The following is a 14,853-nucleotide window of genomic DNA, read 5'->3' as shown; positions in this document are numbered from 1 at the left end:
ACTTGGAAAAATGGGGCTAGAGTGTTTAACTACTTTCTAAATGCTTCAGATTCCTCTTCCTAAGGACTTATCTGTAAGTGATTATCCGGGACTAACAATACAGCTGTGAGGGCTACATGGCTCTAGCTTTAGCTCAGTATGAGGACCTTTTCTAGCTTGTTAGAGGTTACCTTTATGGTGCAAGAGGGGTGTGTTCTGGGTTAGATATAGTGCGGCCTCTATCCATCAGTGTATAGGCTGTGCGTCATTGTGCCTATCGGAAGGGGAGCCTACATTCGCAGGCCACAGAAACCTAGCAGCCCTAACTTGTTAGACGAACCTTTGAAAGACTTCGTAGTGACCCCTGCCTACTCACCTTGGAAGGGTTTTGGGAGTTATAAACCCGAGCATATGGGTATCACGACTCACAGTGAAAGTGTACAATCTCTACAGAGTGTAAAACTGGTATATCAGTCATGCTCACGGTCATGAGCGACTTTGGAACATTTATGGAATAGATGAACGCTAAGAATTATCTGTTTATGCTATTCATTATTCATTTTACATTGATCATGTATTTTGCTTTGGGAATTGAAACAACTTGTTGCTACTTTTATGCTAAAATTTTGACAACTAAAAGCTGAATGCTGTTAAACCTATGTCAAGCCTTTTGAGCCTCATGAACCCCATGTTACACTTGTTGAGTACGACATGTACTTACGCTTGTTTATTTTCATTATTTGGATAAAAATTCTGGATGGGTAACAGATGTCCATGGTAATGATGACTTTTCTGAGGATTACTAGACTTGTGGTCAACCAGTTGACGTCCTTCTGATATGGAGCTTCCACGATAGATCTTTTCTTATACTTCTGCTCTATTTATGTGAAGACTCTATTTTATTATTCATGATATAATAAATACTTGTGATGATACTATTCATAATTTGTCATCTTATGTGTGATACTGATCTCTAGGCACACATAAGATTTTGCATCCTATTTTATCCTTAAAATTGGGCGTGACAGATTAGTATCGAAGCTGTGTTGACTATAGGATGCAAGCCTAGATAGCAATGGTAATTTTAGCTTCTTTTGCTTCACTCATTTCATACTTCCTATCTCACCCTTATTATTTGCTAAAGTTTTATGCTTATTTTGCCTTACTCTGTTATGAAAATTATTGCCTCTTCTCTAACTAAATCTAATTCTGTAGATGCCTCATGCTAGTAAGACCGCCCGTATCAGCACCGTAGGTTACTATCCGCCTCATGGTTTGTCCATGGAGCCACATGAGGAGGAGGATCCCTAGGAACAAGAATTTGATTCGCCAACACCTATACCTATGCCTGAGCTAGTCCAGGAAGAACCCAAAGAAGTAGAGGTTGTCTTATTATTCGATGATGATGATGAGGAAGACATCGTTGAAGAGGATGAGCCGATCCCTCCCCGAGGATGGACCACAAAGGTCTGGTATAAGCTAGGGTGTGAATCCTCCGTTTTGCATCACCGACTCATGGGGATTCTTCAGACCTACTACGGTGATTGGGACGCAGCTGTGGAGTACGTTTGCACCGAGCGTACGCACCCTCTGGAGAACACCTATTGGAAGACTAGGGTGTGCATCTCCATCAAGGACAAACAGAAGGACGCATAACGGCTAGACTCAAACTATGTGCACCATGCTCACTGTGCCACCATGGAGGATAACATAGAAGATGCAGCCACTGCAACTTGCATGGGTCTCTGTGGTCGTCGATTTGAGGATATGCAGGATGACCAATATCGATTCCTCCCTCATCAACACCTTGAGTTGGAGTGGGCAATGATGGACCCTTAGGGCATGGATCCAACTACCCAAGTGATGGTACACTTTGGTCGTGAGTCTGTTGCGAAGATTCGATGACTAGAAGATCAGTTGAAGGCACAACAGGAAACCCTTAAGAGATACCAACAAGTGATAGACGAGCAAAGGGTGTACCTCAACCTACCAAAGATGTACGAGGAACTTCCCCATGAATTTCGCCAATAGATGTTGGAGTCCCTTTTATGTAATAAAACGTTAGTAGAACGAGTCAAGTTGAGGCAAGTCGAGTCTATTAGTGTGGTGTGAACATTGATGTGCCTAGTCGATTTATTATTATGTTTATGTGTGAGTTGTTTTTTTTTTGTAATGAGTGCTAAAACTTTGTGGGCTGGTTCGCAAGTTCCATAGTTAAGAATATTAAAGTTTGAGTCAATAAAAAAATAGTTGGGTTTGGTACATTAAGTTCTCTCGGATCTATTTTTCGAAGCAGTCTGCTCTTATCTTAATGCCAATTAAAATCTACTCAACCAAAAATTATGAAATTTTTATGGGAACAAGTAGACTTAAGTATCTTTCCAATGTTTCTAGAATCACCCCTATACCTTATCTGGTTTGTGAGATATCGCTGTTCTAAGTTAAAGTTATCGCACAGTCTAGAATTTGGAATAGTTCGGTTGTGCCCTATTTTTGAGTAACCTAACGATAGAATCTAGGAATCCGGTCTGAATAAAAGTTGTAGATAATTTCTTCAGCTTTCCAACCATATAAAGTACTCCTCTTTTGGATTTCTGGAGTTTGAGATATGACTATTTTACCAAGCTACTGATATTGAAACTCGTCCAAAAAAATTTCTGAATGTATTCTATGTCTCAATAAGTGCATATAACATGAAAATCTCTAAATTTTGAATATTTATGTTGGATGTCAGATATCTGAAAGAGGAAGAGGCCAAGGTCATGGAGGTGTTCCCTCACATCCACCACCACCACTGTCACTGGCAATTGAGCAACTTCTGGCAGTGTAGACACAACTTATGCAAGCCCTGGTGCAGAATCAGCAGAACCATCCAATTGGTGGAGCACCGTGTGATAAGCGTGGTGAATTCTTGAAGGGCTGTCCCCCAGTGTTTTCTCATGCCACTGATCCACTGGAAGCAGATGATTGGCTTCGTGCAGTGGAGAAGCAACTCAACATAGCGCAGTGCGATGACCAGCAGAAGGTGTTGTATGCGTTAGGACAGCTCTAGGGAGAAGCACAAGACTAGTGGGAAGCATTTGAGTATGGATGTCCCACCAATGCTCCTCCTATCATCTGGCAGGAGTTTAGAGAGAACTTTAGATCCTACCATATACCTGAAGGATTGATAGAGCTCAAGTAGGAGGAATTCCGAGCTCTGAAGCAGGGATCTATGTCCGTTGCTGAGTATCGTGACAAGTTTGCTCAGTTGTCACGTTACGCTCTAAATGAGGTGGCTGATAATGTTGACAAGTAGCGCCATTTTCTCAAGGGTCTGTATGATGGTCTGCAACTACAGCTTATGTCCAATACATACCCTAATTTTTAGACGCTGGTGAATCATGCCATTGTTATTGACAATAAGCGCAAAGAGATGGAGGCCAAAAAGAGGAGGCTTCAGGGACAGGCCTCTAGAAGTAATACCCATCCACGCACCAACCCTCAGCAAGGCTTCCAACAGAGGTTCCAGGGACCACCCAATTAGTAGAATCATGGTCAGTACCCTTAGCGCATCCCGAACTAGCAACAGAATGGTAATCAACGTCCCCAGCAGCAGAGTGGTCAATAGACACCATGACAGGGAGTGCCTAACAATACTCCCATGAAGACTAGTGTTCCTAGCACTCCCAACAAGTGTTTCCACTGTGGAAAAGAGGGTTATCTATTGTATAATTGCCTGGAGAAGCCCAACCAATAAACCCCCCAGAGGCAGAATAGCAACTAGAAGCCCCCGCATTATGGGAAGGTGAATCATGTGTCTACAGAGATGACACTTGTAGAACTAGAAGTCATGCTCGGTACGTTTGATATCAACTCAACTCCCGCCACCATTCTTTTTTATTCTAGAGCTTCACATTCATTCATATCACAAGCATTTGTTAGAAACCATAGCATACCCTTATGTGCCATGAAAGATCCTATATTAGTAAGCTCACCAGGGAGTAGTATGCAAGCTTCTTACCGTTGTCTACTGACTAGTCTATCCTTAAGGGGGTAGAGTTCAAAGTGAGACCCATTGTGTTGAGAACATCTGGTATTGATGTGATTCTAGGTATGGACTTGATGAAGCAACAACAAGAAGTCATTTAGTGTTAAGAGAAGATAGTTGTTGTGACCACACCGAATGGGGATAGAATCAGTGTCGATGTTGTAGTACGAGCACCACCAATAGCTACAGTGAACCGACTTGATGATAACGTCAAGAAGGAGGACCCAGTGGTGGATGAATTTCTGGATGTGTTCCCCGATGACTTGCCAGGTATGCCACCTGACTGTGACATTGAGTTTATTATTGAATTATTACATGGAACTGCACCTATAGCTAAGCGTCCATATAGAATGGAGGTTAACGAACTAGAAGAACTTAAGAAACAAATAAAGGAGTTACAGTAGAAATGTTTCATTCATCCTAGTTCGTCACCTTAGGGAGCACTAGCTATATTTCTTGACAAGAAGGATGGTACCCAGAGAATGTATGTTGATTATTGGTCACTCAATGAGGTTACTATCAAGAACAAGTACCCGCTACCTAGAATTGATGACTTATTTGATCAGTTGAGAGGTGCTTGTGTGTTCTCTAAGATTAATCTTTGTTTTGGCTATCATCAGTTGAAGATGCATGCAACTGACATACCCAAGATAGCTTTTATTACGAGGTATGGCACCATTATGTCCTTTGGTTTGACCAATGCACCTACCTACTTTATGTACTTGATGAATAAGGTGTTCATGGAGTTTCTAGATAAGTTTGTGGTGGTGTTTATCGATGATATATTGGTAATCTCCAAAATGGAAGCAGAGCATGCTAAACATCTAAGGTTGGTCTTGCAGAAGCTTAGGGAACACAAGTTGTATGCTAAGCGAAGTAAGTGTGAGTTTTGGTTGAAGGAAGTTTCTTTCCTAGGCCATGTTGTCTCAAATGGTGGAATATTAGTAGATCGAAACAAGGTGAGAGATGTGTTGAATTAGAAACAACCAACTGATGTGGGAGACATTCGTAGTTTCTTAGGATTGGCTGGATACTACAGAATGTTCATAGAAGATTTATCTAAACTTGCCAAGCCTATGACATCTTTGTTGGAGAAAAATGCTAAGTTTATGTGGTCCGAGGAGTGCCAGGCTAACTTTGAAGAATTGAAGAAAAGATTGACTACCACCCTAGTGTTGGTTTTGCCAGATCTGAGCAAGAGCTTTTCCATCTATTATGATGCTTCTCGTCAAGGACTCAGATGTGTTCTTATGCAAGAAGGTAGAGTAGTGGCTTATGCATCCCGATAGTTGAGAAAGCATGAGCTAAACTATCCTACTCATGATTTGGAATTAGCAGCAGTGGTTCATGCTCTAAAAATATGGAGACACTATCTTATCTGACTTAAGAGTGATATCTATACTGATCACAAGAGTCTGAAGTACATTTTCACTCAGACGGATCTAAATATGAGATAGCGTCGATGGTTGGAGTTGATCAAAGATCATGATCTAGAGGTACACTATCATCCTGGAAAAGCGAATGTTGTTGCCGATGCTCTTAGTAGGAAGAGTTATGCTAATGAGGTGCAAGTGGCACCTATGTCAAGTGAGTTGTGTGTTGAATTCGAGCGACTAAATTTGGGCTTTATCACTAATGCAGTGGAGTTGGTGTTGGAGCCTAAATTGGAGCAAGAAATATGTAAGGGCTAGTTATAGGATGCGAAGTTGAAAGAGATAGCAGAAAACATAGTGATTGGTAAGGCACCAGGTTTTCGTATGGATGGTAATGGAACTCTGTGGTTTGAGAAAAGGCTATGTATGCCTGAGAATAAGGCTATATGAGATGCAATTCTTCGTGAGGCACATGAATCTACTTTATTCATCCTAGGAGTACCCAAGATGTATTTGGATTTAAAAGAGAAGTATTGGTGGTACGGACTAAAGAGAGATGTTGCTAAATATGTTGCTTTATGTGATACATGTCAAAGAGTCAAAGCTGAACATCGAAGATCTACAGGATTATTACAACCAATGAAGATACCTGAGTGGAAGTGGGAAAAAGTTGATATGGATTTTATAGTGGACCGATTAACTAAAGTTGCTCATTTCTTACCGGTCAAGACTACCTATACTAGACCCTAATTGGCTACATTATATATGGAAAGGATAGTGTGTCTACATAGAGTTCCCAAGAAAATTGTGTCTGATCGAGGTACTCAATTTACATCTCATTTTTGGTAGCAAGTACATAGTTCATTGGGGAAGAAGTTGAATTTTAGCATAGCATATCATCCTCAGACAGATGGACAAACTAAGAGGATTAATCAGATATTAGGGTGTGTTTAGTTGGGTGAAAGTTGAAATTTGGGCTACTGTATCACTTTCGTTTTTATTTGGCAAATAGTGTTCAATAATGACCTAATTAGGCTCAAAATGTTCGTCTCACAATTTCCAACCAAACTGTGCAATTAGTTTTTTTCGTCTACATTTAATGCTCCATGCATGTATCGCAAGATTCGATGTGATGGGTACTGTAGCACTTTTTGGGATTTTGGGGTGGGAACTAAACACGCGCTTAGAGGATATGTTGAGAGCTTGTGCGTTGCAGTATGGTACAAGTTAGGATAAGAATTTGCCTTATGTAGAGTTCTCATATAACAATAGTTATCAGAAGAGTCTCAATATGGCACCTTTCGAATCTTTATATGGACAAAAGAGTAGAATCCCGTTGTTTTGGAATCAAACGGGAGAAACTCAAGTGTTCGGACCAGATGTTTTAAGAGACATAGAAGAGCAAGTAAGGATGATTAGGGATAACTTGAGAGTGGCGCAGTCTCGACAGAAGAGTTATGCTGATACTTGGAGAAGAGAATTGGTTTTCAAAGTAGGGGATTATGTTTATCTGAAGGTGTCACCTATGAGAAGTGTGAGAAGGTTTAACATGAAAGGAAAGTTAGCACCAAGGTATATTGGTCCTTTCAAGATTTTAGAGAGATATGGTAAAGTAGCTTATCAGTTAGAATTTTTCTGAGAGTTTGTCAGGTGTGCACGATGTGTTCCATGTGTCTCAATTAAAGAAGTATTTGCGTGTACCTGAGGAGCAGATACCGTTAGAAGAGCTTACAGTTAAGAAAGATCTCACTTATGAGGAGTTTCTAGTGAGGATTTTGGAGACAGCAGAAAGAGTTGCAAGGAGCCGAGTTATAAAGATGTGTAAGGTTCAGTGAAATCGTTATACAGAAGATGAGACTACTTGGAAAAGAGAAGAAGATCTAAGAAAAACATACCCATAACTTTTTGAGTAAGCATCGTCTGAATCTCGAGGACGAGATTCATTTTAAGGGGGGTAGAATTGTAACACCATAAAATTTGCATAATTTTAAATAGGAGAAATAATTTAATTATGCATTTTGTGAGCATTTGAATTTAGGAAAATAATATTTTTATCAAATTAAAATCAAATATAGGTCTATAAATATGTATGTGCATTTATGCTGCTGCATATTATTTTTGTGTTGTGTGGGTTGAAACCAGATTTCAAATTGATTTGAATTCGCATTTAAAAGTTGTTTGGAAATTAGGTTAGAAAATGGAAAAGTATTACTCTCTCCCTCCTTTGACTTCGGGCCGCCACAGCCTGCTCGGCCTGCTCCCATGCCCGTGACCGCTTCTCTGCGTCGGCCCACTCGCGCCCCCGCGCCTCTCTTCTTTCTGCGTGGCCCAGCATTTCCCTCCCTTCCCGTGGCCCGCTGCAGCCGGCCTAGCTTCGCCGAAGGCCAGTTGCGCCGCGCCCGTGTTCCTTTCTCTCCGTTTCGCTGACAGCTCAGCCCCACCTGTTAGCGCCTGTGTTCTTCCTCCGAGCGTGACCGGGTCAGACTCTGCCGCTGACGCCGTTCGAATCCGCCTCCGCTACACCGTTGTGGTGTGAACTCCAAGTAAGTTCCACCCTTAAATAGCAGCCGAGCCTGCGCCGCCTCCCTATCCCGCCTTACCGCAAGTTTTCCACCTCACTGAGACATCAAGTCACCGCCTAGCCCTAGCCGTCGCCATTGCCATCTGCTTTGTCAAGCGTCGCGTTGCCCTTCATTGCTTCACACCGAGGTAAACCATCTAGTCGTGTTCGCCGTCGTCTCCTCTAACTTCTTGTGCTCTTGCTTCGTCAAACGGTGGTCCGTGGACCGAGTTCACCGAGAGCCGCCGGCACCATCCATGGCGCCGCCGTGGAACCTCGCCGTCGGCCCTGCCGGCCGGCTAGCCCTCCCTCTCTCCTTTCTGATATGATCTCAGCCGCCCGAATCTAATCTGACGGCCCATATCGAAGGATACCACTTAGCCTTGTAGATTTACAAAAGATCCCTTATAAATATTTAGTTTGTAACCCGCAGTCCATAGCGTCTTTCTAGATTTTGTTTTCTTCTTTTGAAAGCGTACTTTGTTTCAGTTAGATCAAAAATATGTTTTCACCTATTCATAGTTCTGCCAATAATCTTGTTTTAACCATAAAATCTCCGTTTTAACTCCGATTTGGTCCGTTTAAGTTGCGTTAGGTTCATAATTCTATAATCTACATGTTCATACTACTATTAAGTAGGTTTTTAACTTTTAAAATTTGAAGTTAGATTTAATCTATTATTTTACTAATGAAAATCTTGTTTAATCCATAACTTATTCGTTTTAGCTCTGATTTTTATGATCTTCACGTCTGTGTGTTCGTAGCGAGACGTAGATTCATTTTATAAACTTTTCATCTTGATTTTTATGATGTTTGGTGTACTGTTCTAATCTATAGTTTTTATTTGCTATGCATGATTATTTCTAGATGCTTGTATGTTGCTGTGATTATCGAGTATAGACGACGAGTAATTCGTGGGAGAGCAAGAGTACTACTTGGACGAGCAGGGACAGTAGAAGTACTTTGTTCAAGGCAAGTATAGCATGTGGTCATCCTTGTTTCCTATTCACTTTAATACATTAAATTCATGTTGCATGTGTCACCTTGATAGGGATTCCCTAGAATTGAACTTTTACCTTGTCACCTATGAGATATGCATTGGGTAGCTTTGCTAGTGCTCAACTAAACCATGATCTTGTAACTCGACTAATGATATATGTAATAAACATAATAACTTGGAAAAAGAGGGCCGGAGTGTTTAGCTACTTTCTAAATGCTTCAAATTCCTCTCCCTAAAGACTTATCTATAAGTGATCATCCAGAACTTACAGTACAGCTGTGAGGGCTACATGGCTCTAGCTTTAGCTTAGTACGAGGACATTTTTTAGCTTGTTAGGGGTTACCTTTATGGTACAAGAGGGGTGTGTTCCGGGTTGGATATAGTGCGACATCTGTCCATCAGTGTATAGGCTGCGCGTCATTATGCCAGTCGAAAGGAGAGCCCTACATTTACAGGCCACAGAAACCTAGCAGCCCTAACTTGTTAGACGAACATTTGAAAGACTTTATAGTGACCCCTGCCTGCTCACCTTGGAAGTGTTTTGGAAGTTATAAACCCGGGCATATGGGTATCACGACTCACAGTAAAAGTGAACAATCTCTGCAGAGTGTGAAACTGGTATATCAGCCGTGCTCACGGTCACGAGCGGCCTTAGAACATTTACGGAATAGATGAACACCAAGAATTGTCTGTTTATGCTATTCATTATTCATGTTTACATTGATTATGTGTTTTGCTTTGGGAATTGAAACGACTTGTTGCTACTCTTATACTAAAATTTTGACAAATAAAAGCTGAATGTTGTTAAACCTGTGTCAAGCCTTTTGACCCTCATAAACCCCATGTTACACTTGTTGAATACGACATGTACTTACACTTGTTTATTTTTATTATTTGAATAAAAATCCTAGATGGGTAACAGATACTATGGTAATGATGACTTTCCCTAGGATTGCTAGATTTGTGGTCAACCAGTTGACTTTCCTTTGATATGGAACTTCCGCGACAGATCTTTTTTTATACTTCCGCTCTATTTATGTGAAGACTCTGTCTTATTATTCGTGATGTAATAAACATTTGTGATGATACTATTAATAATTTGTCTGCTTATATATGTGACTGATCTCTGGACGCACATAAGATTTTGCATCCCATTTTATCTTTAAAATCGGATGTGACAGCGACCCGACCCTGCGACTCCGGTGAGCCAAGCTCTGGTGGTCACGTCCCGACAAGCCACGGTCTAGCGGCCGCACACCGGTGGGCCACGCCTCGGCAAGCCGTGCTCCAGCGGTCGTGTGCCCCGGCGGCTGCACCCCCTGCTACCGCCCCCCTGGCGAGCAGCGCCCCGGCGCTACGCATCCCCGCATGCTCCTACGCCGAGAGAGAGAGAGCACATGCAGTCTTTTAGGCTCAGTGGGCAAGCTATGATAAGCTACTTTTTAGCTCTCTTTTATCGCACCTTATTGTGAGAGGAGAGAAAAAATAGTTTCACCTGTGAAGCTGTTTTAAAAAAGCATGTTTGACAAAAAAAAAAAAAGCTCACAACAGCTAATGAAGCTGTGCCAAACAGATCCTACATATATATGTATATATTTTTTTTAAATAGTCCCCGGTGTGTGTGTGATGTGAGGTGATGCAATTCTTGAAGGTCCAAACAGTCCTCCATCGGAAGCTCCGCTATCGCTTATAGCTCATCCGTGGCCGTGGTGCTGTTTCACTCGCTGCTACCGTGAAGCCTTTGCTCTTGCTCCTGCTCCTGCACGAAGAGGCTCTCTGCTCCACCGTGACCGTGAACGTGACCCCCTCCTTCGCTCGGTTCATCCCCTACCGTGAGCACCGCGCAGCCATCATCAGGTCTCTCTCTCTGTCTCTCTCTGCACGTGCTCTGTGCCTTTTTTTTCTTTTGCTGGGAGAAACACAAGGTAGTAGCTGCGGGATTGAACTAACTCGTACTCATACTCGAAATGATAGGAATTATCAAGAGTGTTTCCACCTTCATTGCTTTGCCGGCAAACAAAGAAAAAAGGGGCAATTCGTTTTTCAGAAGGAATCAGTGTGCAGTTTATGTGGAAATGGATAGTGACTTAACATCCTCTTTGTCGTTTGTTCTTGTTTATGTCCTTGTTTGGCCACCACCCACCAGGCACCAGCGGAGATAGTTGAGTTTTGAGGTGTGCTACTGCAAGCTCATCTCCTTCAATTGGATTGGATTTTCCACCAACGGAGGTATTTGAGCCGGTCCCATGGCCATGGATGCACAAGATGAGGAGAAGCCGCTGATCCATCACCTGCCACCACAGGTGATACATCTTCAAACTCCTCCTTACCATATAGCAAATGGGAAATAGAGTAGTTCCTTGTCAAGATACTTTTAGTTGCTTGTTTTTTTTTTCTTTTGAAAGAAAGATACTTTTGTTTTCAGGATGAAACTTCTGAATTCATTAGCGATGGGACGGTTGATATTAGCAATCTGTCTGCCCGGAAGCAGAGAACTGGGAATTGGACAGCATGCTTCTTTATTTTAGGTACCGCTCTACTACAAGAATCGCTTACTTTGTGTTCCTTAATTATTTAACAAATTTAGTCATCTATGTGGATGCAGAGGCCCGATATTTTCCATTTTCTACAAAAAGTTCACAAATTTAGTCATGCCATACCATTAAAGAAACTGAGTCATCTGTGCATTCCTTATTAATAACTAGGTGCTGAATTCACTGAATGTGTGGCCTTCTTCGCAGTCTCAAAGAACTTGGTCACTTACCGCACGGGTGTTCTCCCTGAGAGCAACGTCAATGCTGCGACTACCGTGTCCACCTGGATTGGGACTGCATTCTTCAAGCCCCTCATCGGAGCGTTCTTGGCTGACACATTCTGGGGACGATACTGGACAATAGTAATCTTCATCTCGGTATACGTCATTGTAAGTTACATACCATAAGTCCATAAGCAATGTACTACTAGTAAGTTGGAAGCAAGCATGCTCCGTTTGTTTGGATCTGAGAAAGACTCTGTTCTGTTGCCATTGCCAGTGCCAGGGGATGACGATCCTGACTGGTTCAGCTCTTCTTCCACTGCTGATGGGCTTGTCCTACAACCGCGGCATTCACTGCCTCACCGCGTACCTGGGCCTCTACCTTGTTGCTCTCGGCAACGGTGGAATTAAGCCATGCGTCAGCGCCGCGCCCTTGGTGCCGATCAATTTGACGCGGCTGATCCAGTGGAGCGGGTGACCAAGGGCTCCTTCAACTGGTACTACTTCTCCGTCAACATCGGCTCCCTGCTGTCTGCGACTCTGGTAGTCTGGGTGCAGGACATGTTAGTGTGCTAAATATAGTTAGTTTGCATGTTTCCCTTATCCAGCAGCATGCGCGCAGGATCCGGCTTGTGGACTCCGCGCGCTTAGGACGTCGTGGCCTAGGACTTGCTCAGCCACGAACTGGAGCATGCAGCAATGGCCGGCGATGCAATGCGTGGGGATGGACGCGCACACTCCTTGCGTCGTGTGTGCTTGGCCCGGCATGATCTTCTGTTGCATCCAATAAATAGAATACAATGCATCATAAAACACTTCTTTTTGCAGCACCAAAACCTGTGTCCAGACTTCGCGTTGAGTTGTTCGCTCTTGTGTTCTCGTTCGCCTTCGGCGCTCGCCAGAGCTCGGAGTCGGCCTTCCTCACTTCTCGCGACTGACAAGTGGCATCAGAGCTAGGTGCGAGGAATCCCGCCGTCGCCATGGTGTCTCCGACGAGACCTCGTGGCCGTTCACTGGCCGGCAAGAAGGATGACTCCAGCGGCTCCGGCAACAAGACGCCGAAACGCACGCCTTCACCGACTCACTCTCCCCGTCGCCGTTCGCGCACGCGCGGCGCACGCTGTTCGCGCACCCGCGACACACGCCGTCCACGGGAAGTCGTCATTGAGCGGATCGTACGAGAGGGCAGCAGCTCCGGCAACTCGCCGCAGCTGACGCGGACGAACTACCACGAGTGGTCGCTCCGCATGAGGTTGAAGATGCAGGCCCGCCATCTGTGGGACGTCGTCGAGTTCGACGACGCGGACTACGACAACGACCGCAGCGTGCTCGACGCAATTTGCAACGGTGTCCCGGCAGAGATGGTCCCCATCCTGGTGGCCAAGGAGTCCGCGAAGGAGGCCATCAAGACCCTCCACATCGGCGATGACCGGGTGTGGATGGCAACAGCGCAAACCCTCCGCGCCGAGTATGAATCCATCGCACTCCGAGAAGGCGAGCCCATCGAAGACTTTGCCCTGCGCCTGACGGGGATCGTGCAGCGTCTGGCAACTCTCGGCGACCCGGAGCCTGACGAGAAAGTGGTGGCCAAGTATCTGCGCGTCGTCCGCCCACGGTACAAGCAGCTCGTAATTTCAATCGAAACCTTGCTTGACATCTCTCAGCTGTCGATTGAAGAGGTGACCGGAAGGCTCAAGGCGGCCGACGATGTCGAGCCCGCCCCGACGCACACCGTGAGTGGCAGGCTGCTTCTCACTGAGGAACAGTGGGCCGAAAAGTACAAGGACACGGAGTCCCGCTAGCGTGGCTCTAGCTTCGGCGGCCGGGGAAAAGGCCGTGGCCGAGGCCGCGGTCGTGGCACCGGCGACTCTCAGAACGGTGCGAACTCAGGCCGCGCCCCTCCGGAGGACCCATGTCCACGCTGCGGCAAGAAGGGTCACTGGGCCCGTGATTGCCGTAGCAATAAGGAGGAGCCAGCCCAGCAGCAGGCCCACCTGGCCCAAGAGGAGGAGGCCACGCTCATGATGGCCATCGCCTCATTCCCCACCGACGCGCCGTCACAAGTTCCGCCACCGGCGCCACACCAAGCTCCCGCACCGGCGCTGACCCACGTCCTGCACCTCATCGAGCGCAAGGTGTTCGCCGCACTCGACTCCAACGCAGATCCGGATCCAAAGCGATGGATCATGGACACCGGCGCCTCCAATCACATGTCCGGGTCCAAGGCTGCCTTCGCCGACCTCGACACCGGCGTCATCGGCTCTGTCAGGTTCGGCGACGGCTCCATCGCACGGATCGAAGGGAGCGGCACCGTGCTCTTCACCTGCAAGAATGGGGAGCGCCGGTCGCTTCCCAATGTCTACTATCTGCCGCGCCTCACCGCCAACATCATATCCGTCGGCCAGCTCGACGAAGGCAGCTTTCAGGTGCTCGTGGAGGAAGGCATGATGCGTGTACGGGATGAGGAGCGCCGCCTGCTCGCGAGGATCCCACGGAGTCCAGGCCGACTGTATGTGCTCGACGTCACCATAGCACGGCCAGTCTGCCTGGCCGCGCGCCACGACGCAGCAGCCTGGACATGGCATGCGCGGTTCGGCCACATCAACTTCGTCGCGCTCCAGAAGATGGCGCACGAAGGGCTGGTCCACGTTCTGCCCCTGCTCAGACAGGTAGAGCAGGTCTACGAGGCGTGTCTCGCCGGCAAGCAGCGCCGGGCGCCGTTCCCACATAAGGCGCTCGGGCGTTCGACCGAGGCGTTGCAGCTTCTTCACGGTGACATCTGTGGCCCCATCACGCCTCCAACACCAAGCGGCAACCGGTACTTTCTTTTGCTTGTCGATGATTACTCACGCTACATGTGGATCGCCCTATTGCCGAGCAAGGATGCTGCCACCGCCGCCATCAAGAACATCCAAGCCGCAGCTGAACGCAAGTCCAGGAAGAAACCGATCGCCCTGCGTACCGATCGTGGGGGCGAGTTCGCCATGGCAGACTTCATCAACTACTACTCTCATCTGGGGGTCCGGCGCGAGCTCACGGCGCCGTACTCGCCCCAACAGAATGGCACCGTGGAGCATCGTAACCAGACCGTTGTAGGCACGGCGCGCAGCATGTTGAAGGCCAAGGCTCTCCCTGGCTTGTTCTGGGGGGAGGCCA

At 45.8% G+C, this 14,853-nt stretch overlaps 1 protein-coding gene across 5 annotated transcripts; it reads left to right on the top strand.

Moving 5' to 3' along the window:
- The first annotated feature begins 10,575 nt into the window (after positions 1–10,575).
- On the top strand, positions 10,576–12,533 carry LOC136491473 (protein NRT1/ PTR FAMILY 8.3-like). 5 transcript variants are annotated; one of them, XM_066487801.1, is made up of 6 exons: positions 10,576–10,799; positions 11,089–11,245; positions 11,368–11,470; positions 11,648–11,865; positions 11,975–12,194; positions 12,320–12,533. In XM_066487801.1, exons 2-5 carry the CDS (start codon positions 11,189–11,191, stop codon positions 12,173–12,175), a joined length of 579 nt encoding a protein of 192 aa, XP_066343898.1. In that variant the 5' UTR covers positions 10,576–10,799; positions 11,089–11,188; the 3' UTR covers positions 12,176–12,194; positions 12,320–12,533. The 5 variants fall into 5 exon arrangements, with proteins under 5 accessions (XP_066343898.1, XP_066343912.1, XP_066343907.1 ...); XM_066487815.1 differs by having other exon boundaries at positions 11,684–11,865; positions 11,975–12,533; XM_066487810.1 differs by having other exon boundaries at positions 11,981–12,533.
- The last annotated feature ends 2,320 nt before the right edge of the window (positions 12,534–14,853 follow it).

Source organism: Miscanthus floridulus, chromosome 1, assembly GCF_019320115.1.
Source record: "Miscanthus floridulus cultivar M001 chromosome 1, ASM1932011v1, whole genome shotgun sequence".
Lineage (NCBI taxonomy): Eukaryota > Viridiplantae > Streptophyta > Magnoliopsida > Poales > Poaceae > Miscanthus > Miscanthus floridulus.
This window is presented reverse-complemented; position numbering and strand designations above follow the sequence as displayed.

Bases quoted from the DNA above. Each gene is read 5' to 3' on its own strand.
- LOC136491473 (XM_066487801.1), top strand. From the start codon at position 11,189: ATGGCCATGGATGCACAAGATGAGGAGAAGCCGCTGATCCATCACCTG. The intron at 11,246-11,367 runs GTGATACATCTT...TTTTGTTTTCAG, and splicing joins TCCATCACCTGCCACCACAG to GATGAAACTTCTGAATTCAT. The intron at 11,866-11,974 runs GTAAGTTACATA...TGCCATTGCCAG, and splicing joins TCATCTCGGTATACGTCATT to TGCCAGGGGATGACGATCCT.